The 26525-nt window shown below is 39.3% G+C and overlaps 1 protein-coding gene across 4 annotated transcripts; it reads right to left on the minus strand.

The window, feature by feature from the left end:
• Window positions 1-15117: 15117 nt before the first annotated feature.
• On the minus strand, window positions 15118-23672 carry zbtb18 (zinc finger and BTB domain containing 18). 4 transcript variants are annotated; one of them, XM_082154064.1, is made up of 2 exons: window positions 23441-23672; window positions 15118-19754 (listed from the first exon to the last, which is right to left on the minus strand). In XM_082154064.1, the coding sequence occupies exon 2, from the start codon at window positions 19738-19740 to the stop codon at window positions 18133-18135; it is 1608 nt and encodes a 535-aa protein (XP_082010190.1). In that variant the 5' UTR covers window positions 19741-19754; window positions 23441-23672; the 3' UTR covers window positions 15118-18132. The 4 variants fall into 4 exon arrangements, with proteins under 4 accessions (XP_082010190.1, XP_082010189.1, XP_082010191.1 ...); XM_082154063.1 differs by lacking the exon at window positions 23441-23672 and adding an exon at window positions 21720-23424; XM_082154065.1 differs by lacking the exon at window positions 23441-23672 and adding an exon at window positions 21532-21709.
• Between the last annotated feature and the right edge of the window lie 2853 nt (window positions 23673-26525).

The following is a 26525-nucleotide window of genomic DNA, read 5'->3' on the forward strand; positions in this document are numbered from 1 at the left end:
TTGGCTTGTTTGGCTGGTGAAGGTGTCTGGATATAAATGTACACATATGTGCGATGTAGTAGGAGGTGACGACTGTGGTGAGAATGATGAGATCTCTCGTACTGTACACTGGAGAATGAAGGAGTCTTCCTGCACTCATTAGACATTCAGTGCACTCATTTCTATAAACCATATCAGCCTAACCGGATTATCGTTTAGATCTTATTATTGATGCTGATTATATATTATTATGGGTGTTGAGTTTTGATATAATCATTTAGAAATATTTCGATTTAGTGTTTTATCTTATAATTTGATCATTATAATGTTATTGTTAATATTTAGTCACACACACACACACACACACACACACACACACACACACACACACACACACACACACACACACACACACACACACACGCACGCATATATATATATATATATTATTTATTTATTTTTGATTTGACTGATTTATTAACTATGGCAACAACAACAAGTCTTTCACACACACAAAAAAATCTTTACAAACTATTGTTTATTGGTATTTCGTTTACAGGGAAAAAACTGTATTTCTTGTAGTTTGCAGGGTCTTCACGCTAAGAAAAAAATTGGTTGGTAACTTTCAATAAGGATTCATTTGTTAACACTAGTTATTGTATTAACTAACATGAAATAACAATGAGCAATACATTTGTTACTGTATTTGTTCATCTTTGTTATCATTAGTTAATAAAAATACAGCCTTCCATTGTTTGTTCATGTTAGTTCACAGTGCATTACTGTTAACAAATATAACTTTTGCTTTTAATAATGTTTTAGTAAATGTTGAAATGAACAAAAATGAATAAGTGCTGTAGAAGTGCAGTTCATTATTATTTCATAATGTATAACTGACTATATTCTAACGTGTTACCAATTGTTCTTTTAAAAGAACCTTCCACTGAAAGGTTCTTCAGGGAACTGAAAATGATTCTTCTGACATCACAGTGAAACCCCCATTGTATCATATGATTCATTTAAATCTTAGTAGTAGTTAAAGACTAATATAAAGTGGGTCCAATTATGTTTGCATGATAGATAGATAGACAGATAGACCGATAGATAGATAAATAGATAGATAGATAGATATGGCCTTCAAGCCCCTCAGAGAGTGTGTGTGTGTGTGTGTGTGTGTGTGCGTGCGTGCGTGCGTGCGTGCGTGTGTGTGTGTGTGTGTGTGTGTGTGTGTGTTTGTTTGTGTAATTTCATGAATTTAAATGTCTTTGTGGTTCTTCCTCTTGTCACAGCTGACTCATTACACAACACAGCTCTGAACCTTTCACCAAACACCGCACACAAACACAGTCACACAAAGGGTTCCATTCTGGTCTGATGGTGTGTTGAGTGTGTGAAGAGAAGGTCAGGGGAGGGCCAGATCTGTGTGTGTGTCTGTGTATCAGTGCATTAGTGGCTTTGACACACTCATTAGAGCAGATGTGCTGCTGCTGCAGTGGCGGCTGCCACTTCCTCCTCCTGGCTTGTGAAGACGGGCAGCTGTTGAGCAAAGGGCCAACGTCTGCCTGATCCCTGACCTCAGCTCCACCCCGGTGGGGGCAGGGCCAGGGGACCGCCAGATGGGGGCTGCCTGGCTGTGTGTGCAGGGGGGTGTTTATGAGTTTAGAGTACTGGCTTTTGCTTTTTGGGGGGAAACTTGTGGAGTTTGTGTTTGTATGTGGGGCATAAGGGCTGGGGGTTGGGTTATGGAGGGAGGTTATAGACGCAACACATGGCTCAGAAAAACAGTAGCCCGAGAGGGGTGTCAGAAGTGCTTCGGAAAAGTGGCGTGCAGCCGTTTGTTGACATCGTTTTAGACAGGAAGTACTTTTTCTATTAGAATTATAGTGCAGTGCGGTTAAATAGAAGTGAACACATGTTTCATTGACAGCACTTGTGGCATAATGATGATTGCTACAAAAATAAATTCTTAATCATTCTTAAAAAAGCAAACAAAAATCTGGGTTAGAATGAGACACTTACAATGGGGCCAATTCATAAACATTAAAATACTCACGGTTTCAATAGTTATGTCAGATGACGTAAACAATATTTGCATTAACATGATTTTAACGTGAAAAAATCGCGATTACACTTTACAATAAGGTTTCATTTGTTAACATTAGTTAATGTATTAACTAACATGAACTAACCATGAGCAACACATTTGTTACTGTATTTGTTCATCTTTGTTAATGTTAGCTAATAAAAATCCAGCTGTTCATTGTTTGTTCGTTAGTTCACAGTTCACAATTAATCAATGTTAACAAACACAACTTTTGTTTTTAATAATGTATTAGTAAGTGTTGAAATTAACATGTACTAAGATGAATAAGTGCTGTAGAAGTGCAGTTCATTATTAGTTCATGTTAACTATTGTACAGTAGTTAACTAATGTTACTAATGAAACATTATTGTAAAGTTTTACCAAAATTGCTTAAACTGACACAAACAACTTTACAGCTCAAATAATACAGAAGTTTTAAATTTTATAAAATGATATGCTTCACATTTCTGCTTTCAAATCATCCAAAAATGTGGCCCCATTTAAGTGCCTCACCATAACCTCAATTTTGCTTAAACTTTATTTCGCTGCACTTTATTACCACGGTTTTTGGTAACACTTTATTTTACAGTGTCCTTGTTATATGTTACATGTACTTACCATAGTAATAACAGTAAATTATGCATAATTACATGCAACTAACCCTCAACCTAATCTTAATCCTACCCTAACCCTATAGTAAGTACATGTAGTTGCTTAATATTACTCAGTACTTTGATATATAATTATATTGTAACAATGACACCTTAAAATATTTTTTTAAAGTGTTACAATTGAGCTTAACTCCTATTGAACTCTGAATATTCCTTTAAATTGTATCCATTGTTGAAGTAAAAATGACTGTAACTTAATATTAGTTGGCACACGAGCCACACATATGCACAATGGTGATCATTGCTGGAAAAGGCATCACTTTGAAGCGTGGCCCTCTTTAAGTTCATCCTCCACCCTGTGGTTGGACAGCAGTGGGAGTCAGTGGCCAGCTCTGCCTGGACATTTGCTTCTCCATGTCTCCAGAGCGGACAGGTGTTGGCGTCAGCAGCGTCCAGACTCGTTTCAGCAGCTGCTGCGCTTGTCCACACACACGCATGCCCTCTCGTACACACCTCCCCCAAATGACAGATGTAGACACACCACCCATCTAGCTTTATGGAGCCAGAGCTGTTTTGACTTTATTTGCCCAGAAGGGATTGCCCTGTTTGGGTAAGGCTGCACGGCTGGTTGTAATAGGACGAGAACAACACGGACTGGCCAACAAAGAGGCACGGCCTGTACAAACACATAAACCTGCCGGCAGAACTGGATGTCTGGAGGAGTGTGAAGTCTTTAAGTTACGTTCAGATGTTCGCCAATTGTTTTACAGTGGCCCCAAAATGTATTTGGACACTGTTGGATACATAAGTGGCACTTGAAAATGTCTGATGAATGTTATTGCATTAGAAACACATTAATAAAGCAAGTGGCAACTGCAAACAAATGATTCACTTTAAGATGATCTCTGAGCCAACATTTTCGTAAGTAACCAACTGTTAACCAACTGTTGTCAAGGTGGTTTTAGAAGTTGTATAAAGTCAGTTCACACAGGTGTCCTAGAGACTATGAATGTGTCCCACTAACATTTGATAACCACAACATCTGTCTATCTGAATACCTTAGATCTTACAGTATACATGTCTGTCTGGCCGTCCGTCCATCCATCCATCCATCCATCCATCCATCCATCCATCCATCCATCCTCTATCATCATATCCACCATCTATCCATCCATCCATCCATCCATCCATCCATCGACCATCCATCCATCCATCCATCCATCCATCCATCCATCCATCCATCCATCCATCCATCCATCGACCATCCATCCATCCATCCATCCATCCATCCATCCATCCATCCATCCATCGACCCATCCATCGACCCATCCATCCATCGACCCATCGACCCATCCATCGACCCATCCATCCATCCATCCATCCATCCATCCATCCATCCATCCATCCATCCATCCATCCATCCATCCATCCATCCATCCATCCATCTATCCATCCATCCATCCATCCATCCATCCATCGACCATCCATCCATCCATCCATCCATCCATTGACCATCCATCCATCCATCCATCCATCCATTGACCATCCATCCATCCATCCATCCATCCATCCATCCATCCATCCATCCGACCATCCATCCATCCATCCATCCATCGACCATCCATCCATCCATCCATCGACCATCCATCCATCCATCCATCCATCCATCCATCCATCGACCCATCCATCCATCGACCCATCCATCCATCCATCCATCCATCTATCCATCGACCCATCCATCCATCCATCCATCCATCCATCCATCCATCCATCCATCCATCCATCCATCCATCCATCCACCATCCATCTACTTTATCTGTTTTTAATATTTTATATATTATATAAAATAATATAGCACATATCTATTGATTTATATATGTATATATTCACAATATATATATTTATATATTGAATTATTTGTATTTTTTATATTTGTCATATTTATACATATAACATTATATATGTGTGTGTGTATATTCTTTTTTATATTTTGATTTGTTTATTATGTATAGATATTTACGTATATAATATTTGTGTGTTTTTTCTTTATATCAAATGTTTTGCTTGTTTGTTTGCATTTGATATTTTATAATACGCAAATACTTAAATTTTTAAGTGTGATTTAACTGTTAAGAACTTGTGGCCACTGAACATGAAAAAGTCCCTCTATCAGTAACGCTACTCGCTTTTTGCAACTTTTAACAAACTGGGGAAAAAAATGATACTAAAAATGAATGCTAAAGAATGCTGTTTGATTTATTTGATAAAACCGAAGTGTGAGAAATTTCAAAGCTTGTGCTGAAAGAGAAAGGTAATCCAGCAAGATGCATCGACTCAGAAGAAGCCTGGAAGAGAAGCACTTTGTCTCACCATCTGGGTCTGCACTCGCCCATCCCATTAGGACGCCACATTAAAGAGCAGGTACAGTAATTGCAAGAGCCGGCCGACAAGAGCACAACCTGCAATACTTTCCCTTGTCCAAAGAGAGAGGGAGGCAGAGGGAAAAACTTTCCTCACACAGCAGATTCATCTCGCAACAGCTTCTAAGGACTGCCAAACAGATGCCAGTACAATTGCTTGTCTTTTTTCCTCTTCCCCTGCAATCTAAGTATGGCGCCCATATGGCTGCAGCTGAAGGGAGTGATTGTTGGTATTGTTCATTTTGTCAGTGATCCTGGGAGATGCGGGAGCACTAATGATAATGCTGTGTGCAGATGTGCGTTGGGCGACTCTTTACTCCTTCACTGTCTGAGGCCCGCTTGATCTCAGGCTGGGACGGGGATGTACGCCACACAGACACAGCTAATGATGTCGAGAAGAAGAGGCAGATGTTTTTGTTTGTGGGATGCTCGCGACAAATTTACACCAAGAATATGTGGGTAAAACAAAACTAGTCACAGTCATTCAGAATGAGGAAGTCAAATACAGACATGAAGCTGAAATCAGGACCTTCTGGATTTGATTGAATTAAATGTTAGTCACTTCTGGCCCTTAGATTTTGAAACCAAATGGATTTTAATTGCAACTTCCAAAAAAGTGTCTTTATTAATTAAGTTGAATGATTATCGCAAGGTTAAAAAGTATAAACACTGTGGAAGTGTTTTATCGCACGCAACTTTCACAAATCATTTGCTTTAAACGGAACATTCTGTCATTATCATCTTAGTAATGATTGCTTATGTCACCAAACAGATGCTAACAAACAGAAGTCATGTTTGCCAGAGGAGGTGCCATATTATGTGGCAATTTTGCCAAGTATGTTCCTGGATCAACATATTTTGTTGATCCTGGAACAATTTTTCTTTCTGAAAATGTTGTCCTAACCCTATCCATAACTTATTCCTAAAATCAGAGGGAAATTATAGATTAATAACACTGAAGCACCTAACCTTGGTTGTAAGCCTAAACTTGACATAAACTGTAAACTTGTCCCTCAAATCTGATTGGTTGATTGGAATGTTGTTCCAGGATCAACAAAGATGTTGATTCAGGAACATGTTGTACTTGATGAAACCATGTTCACCGTGGTGACAGTATGCCAACTAAAGTGATTTCAACTGCAACTGGCAGTTAATAAAATATGTTAATAAAACAAAACAAATACTGTCATTATAGATATAGTACTTCACAAATATATCATAAAACTGGTGTTTTTATTTCAAAAAGGTTTTAGATAATTGATGCTAAGTGATGGCAAATTACAATTTGTGATGTGTGCAAAGAATTTTGAAAGACTGCGCCCTGAAAATGACCTTTACATTTTGTATTTAAGAATTTTGAAGCAGTATTATTTCATTATTATTAATATGCTATTATAGCATTTTCAATCGGCTTTTTTATTTTATTTCAATTTTAGTTTATATTTTAGTATTTTTTTGTGCTTTTGTCATTTTTATTAGTTTTTTTTAAATATATTTATTTATTTTATTTTATTTATTTATCTATTTAGCTTTAATTTATTTTGATTTCAGTTTTAGTCATTTTAGTACTTCAACTTAAATTAATTTGGTAACACTTTAGTTTAGGGGCAAATTCTCACTATTAACTAGTTGCTTAATAATCATGCATATTACAGTGATATTGGCTGTTTATTATAAAGCACATATTAATGCCTTACTCTTTATGACCATATTCTACATCCTTTCATCCTACCCAATTCCTACCCAATACCTAAACTTAACAACTACCTTACAAACTGTTAATAAGCAGTAATTGGGAGTTTACTGAGGCAAAAGTCATAGTTAATAGTGAGAATTTGAACCTAATCTAAAGTGTGACCATTCATTATATTTCAGCTGCCAAGGCAACATTTCTAATTTTCATTTAACTTTAAGTTTAAGTTTTTACTTGAGTTTTTACTTCTGTTTTATTTCATTTAACGGAAATTTTAACTACAAAAGATGCAGTTTTAGTTCATGATAACAACACCGTTTAGAAGACCTCTAAAGTTTTCTTTATGTCTTCAGTACCAAGTGAGCCAAAACTGCCACTTATGCCCCCTGCTAGTAGGTGCCTGTAGTGTTTACTTGGTTGTATATTACATCTTGCTTGTCAAAGTTTACATACAGTGTCATCAGCAAGAGATCTGACACTCAGAAGCCATTCAGCAGCCGTGTCTCTTGTCATAAACACCTCATAACCTGTGAACACAGAAGCAGCTACTGCAAAAATAAATGCTAAATGCATGAATATAATGAAGAGGCCTTTTTGGAGGACGCATCAATGTTAAAAGTACCAGTATCGCATCCGTCCTCCTTCAGGATTTCTTTTCAGCTCCCTGCCAAGGTTGCTGTGCGGTGGTGGATAATGCAGCATTGTGAGAGGGAATGTGGCACGTTGGCTGTGCCAGGTCCCACAGGCTGAGCCCACGTTCCCTCTCCCTAACCCAGTTCAGGATGTGCGCATTAATCCTGCGAGTCGGCCTCGGGCCACTCTGGGTTGCTGCAGGTTGGTGGAGGCGACAGATGGGACCCGCGCTGCCGGACCTCACAGTGAGTGGAGAGGTTGGCATCTCCGGCTGAAACGACAACGCTCGTCTTTGTACGCAAACTAGCTCATGATTCGGAAATGACGAGGCTCAAGAGGTTTCTGCACTCTTGATTCGTAATGTTTTATGTTGAACAGTGAGCAAAAGGTATTTCACATCATTTATGTTGGTTGATGTTAATTTACACACACAATACGTTTCACTGTAAGTTAATGTTAATGCATACAACTTCTATTATCAAACATGTATTGATGCTAACATATTCAACCTTATTGTAAGTGAGTGATTCTGTCTATGAATGTGAGGTCTGTATTGGCATGGCCATATCTGTAAGGTGTTGGAGTGTGATATTCTGCTCTAACAGCGTGTGTGATCTTCATGTTGAGTTCCTGCCACATGTGTAAAGAGTGTGTGAGCCCTGCTGAGTCACACGTTTGGGGTGGACAGGTGTTGGGTCTCTTTAGTGATGACTATTGCAGGCACTGTGCTGCAGACACCACACACACCACTGAAAGTGTCTTTTGTAGAGCATTCATTGACCTTATTAAGGCATCCACACACTAAAGATAATCAGGCTGATTTTGGGCCCAATTCTCCCCTTTCGACAATTCTAGGTAACGTTCTGATTATCTTGATGGTTCTACAGATTATCTTATCAGATTTTCCTGTGGTGTGATGTGTGTTAAGACTGACGGAATGTGCTTGGAAGAACATCAGGGCCGCAGTGATCTCAAATTGTAAATATATAACATGTTGAATATTTACGATCATAAATCCTGTAGTGTGGGGGGAACCCTGAGGACAAACGTGTACGCACTCTGTAGATTGTCACATGGAACAAAATGAAACCCATTCAGAAAGTGAGCTGACGGATCCAAACTTTGCGAATTTTCTGTAAAAAGCAGTCCAAACACTATCATCGCAATTTCTTCTTGCCCTTCGTCCGCCATGTTTGTTTACTCTAAAGTCACGTTTGACCACAAGAGATTTTGCAAGATTTCTCGTGTTCATAGTCAGGACTCTGGTTGTTTGTGAATTGAATTTGTTAGTGTGTGGTGTGCTGTCTTGGTCACATCACGACACAGTCGACACTTCACACATTATAGTCTATGATTTTTTTTTATCGTCATGTTTGTGATCTCTCACAAATCTATATAGCCTGGGTCAGATAAATAGTTCAGCCATGACACTTTATTCATGTTCAGGGGTGTGTTGCCCAAAAGGATTGTTAGCCAATATGGTCCCAAGTTCCATTGAACTCTATTGATAATGACAGAACTTGCGACCATTGTTCATTTTCGGGAAACACACCCCTGATTGGTTGTTTCAATGTAACATCCACAGCCAATCGATTTCACATATCCACCACTACTTCACTTTATAACCACCACGTGTCTAAACAAACACAGTAACTCATGCTCACAATGCAAATTCTTGTTCTAGCCCTCCACCTCCCCAGCACCACCTGCCTAGATCTGCTCTCTTTAGCAGCAGCAGCAAGTTTCCATTCATTTTATGTTCTGAGGATTTGGCATAAGCAAGTCATACTTGCTCTGCATCAGCAGCAGAAACCATAGCTCCAGCAGCAGCATAGCAGATATTATTATAATATTTTAACAATTTAAAATAAATGTTGTCTATTTAAATATATTTTAAAATGTACTTAATCCTGTGACGTTAAAGCAAATTTTTTTGCATCATTACTCCAGTTTTCTAGCCTGGTTAAAACCAGACCATTCTCAGTAGTAACTGAGTTATGGTCTGGCAAAGCTTCATTAATAACTCATTTCCAAAGGGGCGTCACCAACGGACGTCGCTTAAATGCCTCTCGGCGCAATTGGATAGACCTAAAACCAATCAGAGCGATCGTCATCGTGTAAAGCCATATGCTGCGTCCCAATTCGCCTAAGTTACACTACGCCATAGAAGTATGTACTCTTTGTGAAGAAAAGGTATTTACTTTTGAATGTGTAGCAAAAAAGTAGGCACGCTTTGGGACATACTACTTCGTAATCTTTATCGGACGGATCTGTCGCGTGCATCCTGTCACGTAAACTGCCCTGTCAATCATCTTGTCACAGTTAAAATCCTCTATTAAATCTAATTTAATTTCCTACCGTTTCAGAGAGAAATGTAGTAGCACGTTCATCTGCCAGTGGGTCTTTCTTGGAGACTGTCCTCATGTGTTTGCAATTTGAATATAATAATGCATTTAAAAGTTGAACGGACGTCGCTCAAATGCCTCTGGGCTAAAACCAATCAGAGCGATCGTCATCATGTAAAGCCCGCCCCAACGTTTCTGATTGGTGCTGCGATTTCGACGGATTAGAAATGGCCTTGAATGAGCTCTTTGCCGGACTACTTGCAGAGCAAATCTAAATTTGCCGGAAGTTGTCTGGGTTTTCCCAGGCTACCAGTTTTCAGTGTCACATTATCCTTCAGAAATCATTCTTATACTGTATTTTGTTTTGGTGCTCAAGAAACATTTCTGATTATTATCAATGTTGAAAACAGTTAATTTCTTTGTTGAAACCATGATACATTTCTTTCATGATTTTTAAATGTCAACATTTTAAATGTCTTTACTTTCACTTTTGATCAATTGAATGCATCCTTGCTGAATACAAGTTTTAATTTCTTTAAAAAAAAAATCTTACTGACCCAACACTTTTGAACAGCAGTGCATATTTAAATATACTCTTTTTTTCTGCAAGATATGGACACCTTTGTTATAAACAGATGCATATATGCAATGCCTATCTGACCCCCATAAGGTCACAGCACTGCACCCTGGAAAAGTGCTGACTTGCTGCTGACTAAATCCTGCCAAGAAGCCCTATCAACATCCCACACCCTGCTGCCCACTTATCTACAGTGGGCAGAAGTGTGACCAACAGCTGGTTCAGAGAGAAAGAAACAGCCGACCAAACAAGTCACATTAAAAGGTTTTGCTATTCCTTCAACATAAATAGCAGTAAGACAGGGAAATGCAGGAGTCCTGATTTATTTGAATATAATTTCGGATTGAAGTGCTAAATTGTATTGGCTAATATATGTTAGGAATAATGTAAAGTCAACCTGTAATTATTGCACAATAAGTCTCAGATGTATGGTGCATTATAGCACCAATTGAATGGACACGAAATATTGATTTGAGTAGAAATAATTATTTTTACTTGAGTAGAAAAAGCAAAAGTAGAGAGACATGACAGAAACCCAACTATGTAGAAAATATGTGGTTTGGGATAGTTGTTATACAGTGTCATTAGTGGTCACTAATTATAATACCATACCGTTTAAAAGTAAATTTATTTTAATGATTTTTTTATTTTTATTATTCTGCAAAGAGGCATTAAATTGACCAAAAGTGACCGTAAAGAAATGTATAATGATACAAAAGATATCTATTTTAAATAAATGCTGTTCTTTTGAACATTCTATTTATCAAAGGATCCTGAAAAAAAATTACCACGGTTACCACAAAATTATTAAGCAGCCACTGCTTTCAATATTGATAGTAATAAGAAATATTTCCTGAGCAGCAAACCAGAATGATTTCCGAAGGATGATTTGACAATGAAGACTGGAGTAAAACATTACCTTCACTGGAATAAAAAATATATTTTTTAAATGTATTAAAATTGTTATTTTACATTGTAATAATATTTCACAATATTGTTTTTACTGTATTTTTGATCGCAGAAATGCCGCCTTGGTGAGCATAAGAGACGTCTTTCAAAACGGTTATTTGAATGGTAGTATATAATATAATATAATATAATATAATATAATATAATATAATATAATATAATATAATATAATATAATATAATATAATATAATATAATATAATATAATATAATATAATATTTTAGAATAGAGTTTTCAAAAACAATCACTAATTAATTGCAATTAATTGAACTTCTTCCATAGTACAAATATTAAGCATTGAAGGAGTTGTTGTGTTTTACCAGGAAATTAACATGTCTCCTTCAAACATTTCAATGTCAGTTGAGTTCTGGGTTTGGAAATGTTCATCTAAAAACTGCCACTCAAGAAACCCTTTAAGCTCTCAATTCAGACAACCACTCCCTTTGCTATGGAAGAATCACACACAAAAGAGATGTTGTGTTTTATCAGTGCTCAAGAGAGCTCCACAGACCCCCCGAGTGTGCTTGTGTGGATGGAGTGGAGAACCTGGTCTGCGCCACTCACTCCTCAACAGACAGCGCCACAACTTAGACACACACACACACTGGCATTTAAGTTGGGGTTGCGTCTTCTTTTGTTGGGGGACGCAGGGTGCATGGCGCACCCCTCCCTAAAGCAAAAATATTCCCCCACGCAGACACCTCTCCCCCACCCCTGACAGGCTGTAGCACCACTGCATTGTCTGAAGGGCCAAGACAGGCCGCTTGTTGCTTGCCTTCTGTCTGTGCACAGGACGCTTGACAATGGCTGCCTTTTAAATGAGGCAGACAACTGAAAGAAAGAAGACGTCGTTCCTCCTGCCTGCTTTTCTCACCTTTTATCTGCTGAGCCCTTGTACTTTTTTTTCCTCTTTTCCTTTCTCTTTCATGTAGGACTTAATGCTTCTTTCATTCCCTCAGATTCTTTACATCTTAACTGCTGGCCGCCGCTGAATTTTCAGCGCATTTTGACTCATTGAGAAGTGGAAATGTACTGAATTTTTTGTTATAGAATTATGGTGTGTAAAAACTTAAATGAAATATGATCATATTTAAGTCAAGAATATTATATATATATATATATTAGTGTTGGGCAACGATTAATCGCATCCAAAATCAAAGTTTGTGTTTACATAATATATGTGTGTACTGTGCATAATTATTTTGTATATATAAATACACACACATGCATGTATATATTTAAGAAAAATGTGTCATTAATATATACAATATTTGTATTTATATATAATATAAATGATGTAAAAATATATACAGTATATACAGGCAAATATTTCCTAATATATACATGCATGTGTGTGTATTTATATATAAAAAATAATTATGCTTAATTAAAATAATAAGTTAACTTCATTTTGCCTTTAAATTATTTAAATATTTTCCTCTGGCTTAAAACCTACACTCTTAAAAATAAAGGCTCCAAAAGAAGGTTTTCACACATTTTTTTCTTAGTGTGAAAAAGATTTTAATATTCTAGTCTTTTTCCAATATAAAGAACCTTTTGTGTAATGGAAAGATTCCATGGTTCTTCACAGAACCATTGATGCAAATATGATGCAATTATAGAATATACATATTTTGTGTATATATACATATTTTGTGTGTGTGTATATATATATATATATATATATATATTTTTTTTTTTTTTCACAGTAGACAGAAGTGTGACTGATATTCATTATAGTAACATATCTGTTTGAGGTTAATTTGACATGAGCACAAAACACATTGTAGAGGGAAAAAAGAGTTAAAAAGAAATCAAAATAACAGGCATCTGTAGAGTATCACAGCATATGCAAATTAATTTCTTTTTTTTTTCTTTGAGGGTCTAAACATAATGTAACATGTAGGGCAAAAGTGAAAAGTCATAAAGAATCAATCCGGATACTTCTGTTATATATTTTTTAATAAGCTATTAAAATGGCCAAACTGAACACAGGGGTTAATAACGTTTGATAAATTCAATAACTTGTCGAATACAAACAGAAAGGCCTCTTCCTGTCTGCGCCCCTCTAATGTACATTATATTTGGAGCTGGTCACAGAGAGGGGTGAAGCTCTCAGCAGTATCTGTGTGGGCAGAACCAGTCATACCTCAGTGCAACGGCTGCTCTATGATGCCATGCATGTGCGCCACTCTCCCCCAGTACACTGGCACGCAGCTCCCTCGAACTTCTGTGGTGGAGCTACATATAGAAGACCCAAGCTGGTAATACACTCGTCACGTCGAGCCCACTACCCTTCGGCACAGCCAAATGTTTCCACAGCTGCCCCTTTGTCTCTGCTCCTTGAGTAAACAAAGGACAGATACAAATTAATGACCTAAATTCATAGTAAAAAAGCAGAGAGAAAACCATTATGCCTCGGCGAAGCATCAACTGTCCGTTCCAACCAGATGTTAGGTGCAGATTTGTGTGTGAATGTAGCCACAAATCAAATTTCATCTCTCAGAAAAACAGTGAAAGTGTGCACAATATTGTCTAGAACCTTTATACACTAAAAATAATTAAGAAACCATTAAGAAATGTACATAAAATGTACATAAAACTGTATATTTCATTAACTGATATAACGTTATAGCAACTACTGAAGTACTAAATTCTGTTTTGTACTTTTATAATACAATGACAACCACCAGGTAGTGAAAAATCCACATGATGAATCAAAATCTCTAGTAGCTTTTCCACAAGCGGAGTTAAATGCTAATATTTTAAAGTTCAAGATCATACACATAAAACACCATCACAGTAATACACGACACTAAAATGTGATGTTAATAAAAAAATTATTTAACAACATTAGATGTGAAATAAAACCCAGATATACTTAACTAATGAAAATAAACCAAGAAGGAGCAAAGCTATTTTTGTGAAAAACCATCAAATGTGAAAGTGTCACAGAGAACTCTGGGAATGTCAATTTACAGTTTTTCACTATAAATTATAAGATAACTTTTTCACTTCCAAAAACTGTAACTTTAAGGGAACTTGCAATTAACATGTTTTTACCAAAGCATTTTTACAGTCTTTTACTGTTAATATTACAATAATTTTTTTAAGTCTACAATTTCATACTTCCATGATAATAAAGGCGCAAAGGGATCTTAAATCCAAAACGTGATCAAAAACTAAATCTCGTACCAATTAGATGGAGGTGGCGTGTGTATGAGGAAGGGGGGGGGCAGGCTTACAGCACAGGACCATCTGTGGCAGTGGCCTGTTGAGTAACGCTCGCTGACTTAAAAGTGGTCAGCCTTTAGTGCATCTGTAGGCCAGGTTTGCCGAACAGCGAGACATTAGATAAAGCTGATTTGTTTTCTGGAAAACTGTACTTGAGGAGCTTTGGAAGCAGCCTGTGACTGAGTGTGTGTGTGTGTGTGTGTGTGTGTGTGGCAGGGGGAGGGGATGGTCTTCGTACAAGCTGCTGCACATTTTCCCAGGTCCAACCCACGCCTTTACTGGAGCACCAGCCAGACATTAAAGCAGCATATACACATGAGCCATGTAAGACCACATGCATACACACACACACACACACACACACACACACACACACACACACGCACTCGGACAGTATACTCAATCCACAGACCTCACGCACTGGAAAACATGTTTCCACCCACACGAGCATCTACAGTAAATAAGATTATTGAACTGAATGCAAAAACACAAACACTGTCTCACCAATCTGCACATCGTCATTGCACTGGTAATCCCGCCAGAAGTTTCTGACAGAAAAATGGCACGGAGAGGTTAAGGTTCTTATAATTTATTGCAGTTTGCACACAATTTAAAAATTTCACCAACAGCACACCAAAAGTACAAAACTAAACAGCCTCATAATTTACTTCCCTTGAGAAAATGAAACATACTATGATTGTCAAAGCTAAATGTCTAAATCCATAAAAAGAACAATGTCAACATAGCAAAAAATCTCAGAAGGGAAGCAATTACATGTGAAGTCGAATCATCATCTTCTTTTTTTTTTCTTTTTTTTATCCAGACAGCGATTGTCCTTGAATTCAACAGATATTTATTTTTCTTTCCCATACTCATTAGCCACCAAGTTTGAATTTGACAGAGTTGTTCTTCACACTGGGGTTCCCGGGTTTCAAGTAAACTAAAGGGGAGTCCAATTTATGGATATGCTTCATAGGCCATTTCACAGCTTAATTTCCATTGAACAAAAGTCAAAGAAAGACATCCAGTATTCCAGCAACAGTTTCCAGTTTTCAACCTCTGAGTATAAGCTGATAACAGTAGTTTAAGGCGGTCAAGTACAATAGAAGCAAACAAAAAAAAAAAACGTAAAGAAAAAGAAAGCATAGAAAACAAATCAACCCTACAGTTGATATTTTTTTTTCGGTCACATTTTAGAGTGCAAAAGGTAAAAGTACCACCGTGCAAAACGCCATGAGGAGCGTGCGCTGTTGGCAAAGCTCAACCTTTTCACTAGCCGTTGCACCAGCCAAATATATGGAAGGACCGTTCCTGAGGCCTGCAGAGGCCCGTGTACCGCACACTCCTGTCCCGCTCGAGACATGTGCGGAGCCCCCGGCCCTCTCTAACTAAAGTAGTTCAAGCATTTCAGCCCTGTGTAAGTGACTGATCTATGTCTACAGCGCTAAGCCATATGTTTCTCATTTTTCTTTGCTTTTTATTTCTCTGGATTTGACAATGAAAGTGTTTTTTGTTAAACAAACCAACCAACAAACAAACAAAATTAATAGAATTTTCACAATCTAAAAAAAAGAAAGAAACCTTAATAGAATTTTGCACAAAAAAAACAAAACAAAAAAAACAACAAAAAAACATTTTTCAAAATCACAAATGCTGCAAAAGTTAACAATTGAACTTTTTTAACCATCACAAATTTAGAGATCTTTTCTTCAGTGTAACAGTCAATTCAATTAGGTTAATAATTAGGTGTAGACATTTCATAAAGGCCTCTTTTGCACATCATTCTAATTTCATTAAGCTTCAAAAGGTGCAGCCAACCTTGCCAAACATCTTCAAGTGGCGAAAAAAAAAAAAGACTTATGTATCGAACAAACACACGCACACAAACCACTCAGATCAGAGCGTGTCGAGCTTTATGCTGTTTAAAGATCCTTCAGCTTTCTCCAAATAGATGTGCGCTGCTGAGGACACCCATAAAGAAGAGCTGTACCATCAGCCACGCAAATGTGTCTTCATGGCAATCGAATCTGAAGCAAGTGCCAATTGAAAAGATAAATAAATAAATTACAAACAGAGCTGACATGATTCAAATGACAACAGCCAGTAAACAGGACACTGAGACAAACAGCAGTTGAGGACCCAGCACTGGGAAGAGCAGCGCGTGAGGAGACGCTAGCAGGAGCAACGCTAGCCTTCTGAACAATAAACGTAGCGATTCAGCTTCTGCTGACACCTGGCCCCTCGTTAACCTCCGAATTCTACAGCGAGCCCAGACCGAATCGCTTCCCATGTGTAGATACTGCAGCCTAACGTCAGTGCATTTCCACAATCTTCACAGCCCAGAATAAACATCTCACCAAAACCCCCGATTCATTCTCTAATGAGAGGAAAAAAAACTCAAATCTACCAAGGAATCAAATTAGTTAATTAAAAAATACACTCTCTGATGCAAAACAACAACAAAAAAAAAGTTAAATAAAATTCATGCAATTTCTACAGCGGTAATATTAAAGGTACTTTTTTTTCTCAACAGACAGGTGCCCTGACTGTAATGAATCAGTCAATTACAGTGTACAGCAATACAGCAAGTCACATCTTTTTCAATATACAGGTCAGACATCATGCAACAACAGATTCCGTTTTAAAAACGAAAAGTCTTAATAAAACACTACAGAAATCTCTAGAAATGCAGCCGATGTAAAAACCAACTTCAGTAGCAAACGAGTGATGTAGAGAGACTGCAACTAAAATGTGAAAATGACTTCAAATCATATTAAGAAAGGATAGAGGAAATGCAGCAACTGATATGAAAAGGGAAAATGTACATTGCATGAGTGCCTTGTTTGTCTTCCATCAGTCAAGTTTCCTATAACGAGTCAAAAATGTACAAGAGCTTAAGTAACGCGAGCTTAGAGCTTGCTCGTGGGATTTAAAGGACTGACCTGCTCACACACTACGTGTGTACATGTGCGTATGTGCATGAATACACATGCACCGCAACCACAGTCACACATCAGGTATGTTGTCTGCAAATATTATATATATATATATATATATATATATATATATATATATATATATATATATATATATAGGCAAGTGTGTACAGGTAAATATATGACCATTGTACCCGTTTAGTGTGTCCTTAGTTTTAAACTCCTCCGTCTATTACCTGAAATCTTCATATGCTTTTCATGGCAGATGTTCCTTGAAATTTAGGAGCGTATACAAATATTGTAAATTATATACAGTTGAAAATCCCAATGAATAATTTTTCTGTCAAAGTTGGTTACTGAGACCAGCACCCATGTTTTATAAAAAACCCAAGGAGAACAGGAAAAAAAAAAGAGACCCTAAACAAACCAGAAAATATAATAAAAGAAAAAATCAGTAGTAACATTTTCATGTGCTAGTAAAGTGCAATTCAACAAGATTTGCAATGTACATACAAGAAAAATGACTGATTCAGACCCTTCGGCCGTCACTCTGCCCCACTCTTACCTTCACCACTCTGCCCCAAAAAATGTCACTCAGATCTCTCTCATCAATTCAACAAGCAGTTCAAACAGTCTGCTATCATTTTAGCGTTCATTTCCACAGTTCTTGAGAACTATCTTCCAGTGCCCAGTCTCTGACCGTGGGTAGATTGAGCGCCTCGCTCTTGACTGAGAGCGAGTTGACCAGTTCGCAGTGGAACTTGCGGATGTGTCGGTACAGGTCCCCTGACTGCGTGAAGCGCCGCTCGCACCACTTACAGGCGTGCGGCTTCTCGCGTGTGTGCACGACAGCGTGTCGGCTCAGGTTGTGCGAGTACTGGAAGCTCTTGCCGCAAGTAGTGCATGTGTAGGGCTTCTCGCCCGAGTGTGTCCGCTCGTGGCGCTTTAACGTGTACATGCAGGAGAAGGTTTTGCCACAGATGGAGCAGGTGGGGACGTTAACGTCGCTGGCCGGCTTGGCCCGTACACCTTCCTGCTCGCGAAAATGCGTGCTGAGGTGGATCTGCAGGATGTGGGGGCTGGGGAAGACCTTGTTGCATAAGGGGCACATGAAGATCTGGGTATGTGGAGCCCCCAGCATGCTGGAGACGTAAGGCAACAGGGCGCTTTCGACCCCTGCGACCTCCTGAGCTCGCTCACTGTCCCCTCCTAGGACGTCCGTGTCATCTCCTTTGTCGTCCCGCTCCAGCTCGCTGGCCAGTGAGGCCTCACGCAAGGCCGAAAGGTGAGCCTCCAAGCCCAGCCTCCGTTGCGCAACAAGGCTGATGTGAGTCCCGTTGGTGCTGGGCGGCTCCTTCACACCGCTGTGTTCCATCTCGTAGTCGCCGCTCACTAGCTCATCGTCGTCCGAGCCTGTGTCCTTCTCCACCTTGACTTGAACCAGGGCACTCTGAAGGCTGTCTGGGGTGACAGAGCTGCAGAAGTAATGATTGCCTGCCATGGTCTCCCCAGGACCACCGCCCAGGCTGGACTTCACAGAGAGATCAAGCACACAATCTGTGTCTGCGGAGACTCTCCGAGACGCTGCAGAGCGACGGGACCGGGAGCCGGTGGAGCTGCTGGGGCTACCTGCAGGGGATTTGCCAGTGTCGGGACCGTGCGTTTCTGCTTCCCTGGGGCTGGTGGTGGGAGACGTGGTCCGGTCAGAAGGCAGTCTCATCCACATGCTCCCCGGCTCCTGAGGGCTGTCCCGTTTGTTCTCCATGTCCTCGTCATCACTCTGCAGCAGGTCAGCGGTGGCCGGCCGGCCCGTGCTTCCACCTTCCGAGAAGCTCTCCACCTTGTCCGAGCAGCTGGATGCATCCTCCTCCCGTTTGGTGCTGTCAGCCTCAGTCGTGGCCTTCTGCTTGAGCTTCTTCTTGCACACCTTGACAATGTCATACATGTGGAGGTAGCTGGCAGCAGCCAGCACATCCTCCACTGGAAGCGATTTAAACAGGAGCTTTCCCTCGTACATGAACTCAAGCAGGAGAGCGAAGGCCGGGGCCGTGACAATGTCGCTGTTCAGATGAACAATGTCCCTTTTGTCTAGCTGGTCCTTGTAAAAGAGGTGGAAGTACATGCTGCATGAAGCCAGCACTGCACGATGGGCTCGGAACTGGGCATCACCGACCAGCACAGTGGAGTCACAAAGGAATCCCTGATGTCTCTGCTCGCTCAGACACTGTAGCAAATGTCTGCTGTGGTCTGGAAACTCCATGCTGTCTTCATAACCTGCAAAAGACCACAGATGTTAGTGAGGCTCTCTAGAACAACAATTGTTTTGTCTGTGCTCTGTGTGGAACTTCTCTTTCCCACCCGCTCCGTCCCTCTCTCTCGCTTCATGCACACAGACATACTCTCACACTCTAATTCTCTCTCCTTCCCTCCTCCCCTGTGGGAACACTGGAAAAATGTTCACCACAGTCTTGACATAAAAGGATTACAAAAAAGCACATGCAAAAAGTATAACATCACATTAAGCTAATTGTATTTTTCTCACTTGTGCACTTTAAAGTAAGCAGTGATGTGTTAACTATTACATTTCAAACTAAACCTTTTAATTAAAAGTTTAAAACCTGGGAAATTAACACTAAAATGTAAATAAAAAATATATTTATTGCAAGTTACATTAAAGGAATATATCCGTGAGCATCCCATCAGAATCATTTGAGTTTAATCAGATGCCGTGATGTAAGAAGCTGAAGTCCTGATTCTACAGATGCCTGCGCGAGAGAATCTTTCCTGTTTTTACTCTCTGCGCTCCTGGAGCAGTTATTTATAATAACCCACTTTGGCCAGGACGCCAAGTATAGGTAACAGGCTTACAGGTACACAAACAGCTCACCATCATGGGCATACTGCATAAGTATACTAAGTACCATGATCTCAAAGGTTGCGACAACTGAGGTAGCAGAACATCAGTATGACGTGCGTAATCAAAGACGGACAATGTGCAAATAAAATACGATAAAAAACTAGAAATATACACTGTATTAAAAAAAGGTTACACAAACTATTTACTAATTAAAAAAGGGCTAATTAAAAAAAAAAACTAAAAAATATGAAATCACACCTGTTACCCGCGGAGATCGTTCCCATCTAAAAAAATGCACCAGCGTCATGTTCAACCAGCGGACTTAAATGAACTCATTTGAATCTTCATTTAAATCTGATTGGGATAGCAAGCCAAAGCCCCCCACCCCACCCCAAACAGCGTACAGACCTTCATTAATGAGGGGCTTATAGGGGGACAGGGGGATAACAAACCTCTCGCCAACCCTCTCCTCCCCTTTTCCCCCTCCCCAAATCTTTGGAGAAATGGAACATCCTCCCCAAAGAGGCGGTCCACAGCAGATTTACAATACAATCACTTTAAGTGCCCCGTAGTCCACATCAATCCTAATCCTTAAGATGGCTAAAAATAAAGATTGCAGGACAGCTCACAAGGTAGCAGCGATCAAATTAGGAGACTGGGAGGACAGAGAGGGACGGAGAAGGAGGCTTATGAACATCTGATCCAGCTGACTGAGACCATATGGCAGCTGCTGCCCAGATAAAGAGATTAAGACTAGGAGGAGTGCGATTACAGCTGTCTAGCCAATTCAGGCAGCTCAAATCTGCAAGTTCTAAATTAGTCCTTACAAACAGAAAAAAAGACAGAAAGAGATGAGCAAAAGCCTAAAGACGGGACATTTTGAAGAACGCATGTGATTATATAAAGTTGCAGATTTATCTCCCTAAAAGCATTTACGTATTTTCGGTTGCTTTAGCAGATTAGGAATTTTGTTCAACTGGACTGAAAATCTCGTTATTTAAAAGAAAAACAGATTTTGACAGATTAACAGCATATAAACACATAAGAGTTTCTTGTTTTAATTCAATAATACTATAATAAACTAACCTACCAACCACACCACTGTATAACGTCACAACAGAGCAACAATTTGCCATTGAGAACAAAGTGGCTGAAAAGAAGACCTGTAAACAAACAGAATAATGAAACGCTTGCCTGGAAACCCTCTTCATGGCAACAAAAAGTGTCACTTGTCCCCAGCCTGGTTACGCTACACCAGCTCAAAATCCTTTACTTCCCATTTCCCACACTCTGATAGCTGATGGCAGACGCGCAAAAAAAGACTTAACGAGAGCTCCCTATTCAAAACACATCCCTGTTGCCCGGACCCCCCGGTACAGTACCTGCAGTACGCATCAACTTGATTAAGTCCACTGTTGTGGTAGCGCCGGCTGTAACTCCCTCCGCCGAATCAATGAAAGGGTAGAGACGCGAGAGAAAGAGAGAGAAAATCAAACTGTGAGGGACAGATGCAAAGTGGAGGAGATGTTGGAGGGGAATGCGATGCCTCCTCCTGCACACAGATCCGCACACACACTAACTCCCAGTCTGTGCGTTAGAAGAAAAGACTGGGGGATGGCAGCCTGTCAGCTGCTCTGACATCATGTTCAGATGGAAATGCTACCTCCAGCTGTGCTCCTTTTAGTGCCATATGCTACTCCTCTACACTCTTGCCACCAGCCTCTCCTTTATACAACTTTGTTTCTCTTTCCCCCCTTTAAAAACGGGAGGAAGGGAAGTGTTGTGAGGTGATTCTGTAGAAAACTAGCCAATTCCCCCCTTTAGTTGTAATCTCTCAGCAAAGAAGAACTTGGAACTGGGTCCGTCTGAAAGCCGACACTTTTTTCTAACCTAGTTTCCTGCACTGAGAATTTAAATACCCTCAAGTTTTTTCCCCCCTCTCCTTCCAGTAACCATAAACAAAGGCCAGCACAGCACATTTGCAACTGACAGATCCACGCAGCTGATATTGTTTTCGACTTCTTTATGGTTCACTGGCTGCGCCATTACCGTCATTCATTTTACTAACCCTTTGGACAACTGACAGAGGAGGGTGGTGGGGGGGGGGGAAAGAAATAAGAAACAATGGGAACAATCATACAGGCTTTATAAGTACGGTTCAAACAAAAGACACTGTATTCCGCGTTAGGTCTTACATACCTCCTTTCTTCTGAAGTATCCCACTTATAATTGTGTTAATTTTCAGAAACTTCTTTGGTACAAGCTAAACAACAGTTTCCTGTTTACCACTAAAATCAGCAAAACAAAGATACCAAACTATAATCTGAAGGTCTCTTCAGAAGGATGTCACACTAATGAATATGAACAGAATAGTTAGGTTTTTTTTTTAACTCATTGACATGCACAAATATTTTTAAATGCATAAAACAGCACAAGAATGAAGAGTTTGCTGCATCTGTCACGAACATTACACTTGATCTCAGGGGGGTTTAAACAACTAATAGGAGCTTTTAATTCCATGGAAAATACGTACGATTAGCCTTGCTTATGCACAATGTTATATATTTTGGTTTACAAAGCAACTGGTCAGCATGAAGGTAAAAGAAAAAAACTAAGCCAACACACTGTTTTTATACTGTGCTATTTCAAAGTAAACTTGTTTTCAAACCTGGCAAGTTCTCCAGAAAGACGGAATTGTGCCAAGTTAGCCCTTCTTGAACTTAAAAGCTACGCTACAAAATAAATATACACTGAAATAAAATAAACTACGAGTCCACCTAGGTAGGAAATGGTATTATAGCAGGCTACTCCTACACAAACACACACACACACACAGCACTGCCGACGGTCTTTCTCTGGATCCTGACCCCGTACGTTCAGGAAAAGCTAGCTAGTGTGGCTAACAAATAAAAAGTAAGCATTCAACCTGCAGTGTTACAGTTTTGCGACAGGCCCCGATGCCACGCGCTCGAGCAACTCGTTCTACGCGTAAAGACCAACAGTCGCGTGAAAAAGATCGTTACTTTTCCCCATAACAATCCAGCCCGTGCCTCCAACCCCCCTTTCATCTCCTTAAAGAGCACCTAGTATCACAGGCACTTACAGACAACCAGGTCCAACGTCTTCCTGCTTCCTCCGTCTAATCCTCTCAGCGAGAAAAACAACTCGATTGACTTTCAACAGCTTTCCATAACAACCTGCAGTGGCAGGAAAGACAGAGCAGGCGAGCGGAGCGACGAGAGCTGCGGCAGCCAGATGTTTCCGAGCTGTTGCTACTCAACTCTCCTGTAAAGAGGAAGCGCTTGACTGGCAGCGCGCAAGCCAATGGAAGAGGCGAAAAGAAAAGCGAAGGCAAATTGGAAGCTGCCGCTGAGGGGGGAAGAGGGAGGGATGTTTCTTTCTCGGCGTAGGTTGACACCAGGCAACAGTGAGAAAGCAGAAAAAAAGGCCGAGCGAGCGAGCGAACGGACGGACTGGTTCCTCGAGCAGACTGGCGCAGCGCGCGGATCGAGGGACATTGCGCAATGTTACGTGGGAACTGTAGTCACTGGCCGAGCAGCGGTGAAGAACAGGTGCACTGCAACTTCCTCCAGCGCTGCGGAGAGACGGCGAGAGAGAGTCACAGGGTTAGTGGACATTAATATGGCCACTTAAAAATCTAGTGAGCTGAGAGTCTGATGAAATAACAATAAACAATAAAATAAAAAGTAACATGGTCCAAAATTGAATCTTTACATTTGAGAAGGGCTTCTAATTTCCAAATATTTAGCGTAAAGAGCGTGAAGAAATATTAATGCTATTGTGATTATACTTATATTATTGGTCAATGGTCATTATTATAATTATTATTATTATTATTTATTATTATTATTGGTGTTGTCATCATCATCATCTGAAATACTACCAAGGGGTTTCCTTTGGTGGCAGCTTTAATTCCGAGATTAGGCCTATTAATAAATGTATTCATATTTCATCCGGAATTACACTATTGAAGTTACGAGAGCAATATGGGACCATTCTAAAATCGTATTTATTTATTTATTTATTTATTTATTTATTCAATTACATGAATTTTGGTTAAATTAATGCAATATGCTGTATAGCCTGTTCATACAGAAATTGTGCTGTCGTTATGGCGATAAAATTTTGTCCACAAACTGCAACTTCTTTCTTTGGTGAATGAATGGGAACTTTTTAAATGGATCAGTTGATAAGTAATTACACTAAATAAAAACAAAGTTCGCAGTATACAATTGTATAAAATGTCAAGAAAAGAAAATTACTCTATGTTCAGTTCATAAACAATTAACTGAAAGGGATAGTTCACCCAAAAATGAAAATTTTGTCATTACGTACTTTCCCTCAAGTTGTTCCAAACCTGTATGAGTTTTTTTTTTCTATTGTTGAACACAAAAAGAAGATATTTTGAAGAATGTTGGTAACCAGACAGTTGATGGAACCCATTGACTTCCATAGGAAAAAAAATATAAGTCAATGGGTGCTGTCAACTGTCTGGATACCAACGTTGTTTAAAATATCTTCGTTTGTGTTCAACAGAAGAAAGAAACTCATACAGGTTTGGAACAACATAAGGGTGAGTAAATGATGACAACATTTTCCCTTTTTTGGGTGAATCATCCCTTGAAGGCTATAGATTCCTGTGCTTACACTCCATACAGGTAGGCTACTGTTTGTGTGTGAGGTCATCAACAGGTAAACGTTTGCAGCATGTGCAATGGTCCACAGATACGCTAAGTTCACTCAGGACCTTGTGAACACAGTCACGTGTTTGTCATATTTGGCTGCTGAACGCACCCGCCCATAATCATCCACGCTCCCACACTCATGCGTCCCAGTAAACTAATTGGCGTTACTAATACATTTCAAAACAAACCACTGTCCTACTGGTACTGGAATCTTGACATAATAACATTATAATTTAATGCAAATAATGGCCTCATTAAGCTGATGTGGCAAATGAGTCCAGGCGTGTGATGTGTTGGTGTTTTCCATGCCTTCACCCAACAATCTATTCCTTGTTCTGTACAAGAGTTATCCAGGACTATTATCATTCAGATCACATCAATATAATATGAAAAAAAATGAAATGTTTTGCTTCCAAGTTTTCATTTCACTGAACTTTTCATTAATTGATGGTTCTGTCACTAAAAACATAAGTGTAATTTAGTTTTAGATTTTATTAAGTATTTAGTCAATATACTAATGTTTCAGTTTAGAACAAAGATACATTTTACCAAACAATCCCCACAATCCTCAAACTGTTTTTACACCAAAAAAAAAGTGTGCTTCACGTATAGTTCCAACTATTAGCATAACTGCTGTTAGTTCTCTGCTCCAGTATGATAATCAACAAGCCTTTTTGATCCCAAATGTTTTTTTGGAGATGACAGTCCCTTGAATACGGCTGTGCCATCAGCAAAGCACGGCTGATGTTTGAAATGATATTTACTGGAGTTCTCTCCATCTGTTCAGACTGAAGTCAAAGATGTGAGGCCTCGCTTCTGTGCAACTAAGAGCAATGTTCAAGAGCGATAGAGGACTAGTAAAAGTCATTTTATTTTACTATTACTATTAGAGTTAGAGTTTTATCAATGCGTAATTGTTACACGCATCTTTTACAGTAGTTATAATTTATTGATATTGATATAATGATTTAAATTTGGCATATAATTACATCACAGCTCCCTCCAGATAAAGAAGGTGGTTTTTGCCATACAACAGTTCCTTGAAAACAGATGTTTTTCATGTGTTTGTGTATTGCTTATGCTTGAAAATTCAATGTATGCTTAACAAGAAAAAGTGCATAAACAAAATAAAACTATGTTCTGTAATCCTGTGTATATATACAGGCTATAATGCTGGTAGAACCACTGAATACACAATTTTGACAGTTTATTTGAATCAGGTACTTCTGCATTCCCACCTCTTGAGGTCACTGTGGAATCCATGTTTGTGGATGGCTAAAGGATTCACTCAACTTGCACCAACATAACGTTTCTTATGCATTCTTACAAGATTATACATACTTCACACATTAAGAGTATATGATATGTGTTAATTATAAGTAAAATTAGGAATATAAATAAGTTACTTGCTCATCCAAATTATGAGGAATTTCATGTGGACGTGAGCTATTAGACAGACATAAGCAGATGTTTATACAGTAC

Source organism: Leuciscus leuciscus (genome assembly GCF_965113295.1).
Source record: "Leuciscus leuciscus genome assembly, chromosome: 22".
Classification (NCBI taxonomy): Eukaryota; Metazoa; Chordata; class Actinopteri; order Cypriniformes; family Leuciscidae; genus Leuciscus; species Leuciscus leuciscus.

What these genes read in the sequence shown, in the direction of transcription:
- zbtb18 (XM_082154062.1), bottom strand. Translation starts at nt 20,644, where the DNA reads ATGACGCTGGTGCATTTTTTTAGATGGGAACGATCTCCGCGGGTAACA. An exon ending in ACGATCTCCGCGGGTAACAG is followed by an intron (nt 19,755 to 20,595) that starts GTGTGATTTCAT and finishes GGTCTTTTGCAG; the next exon opens with GTTATGAAGACAGCATGGAG.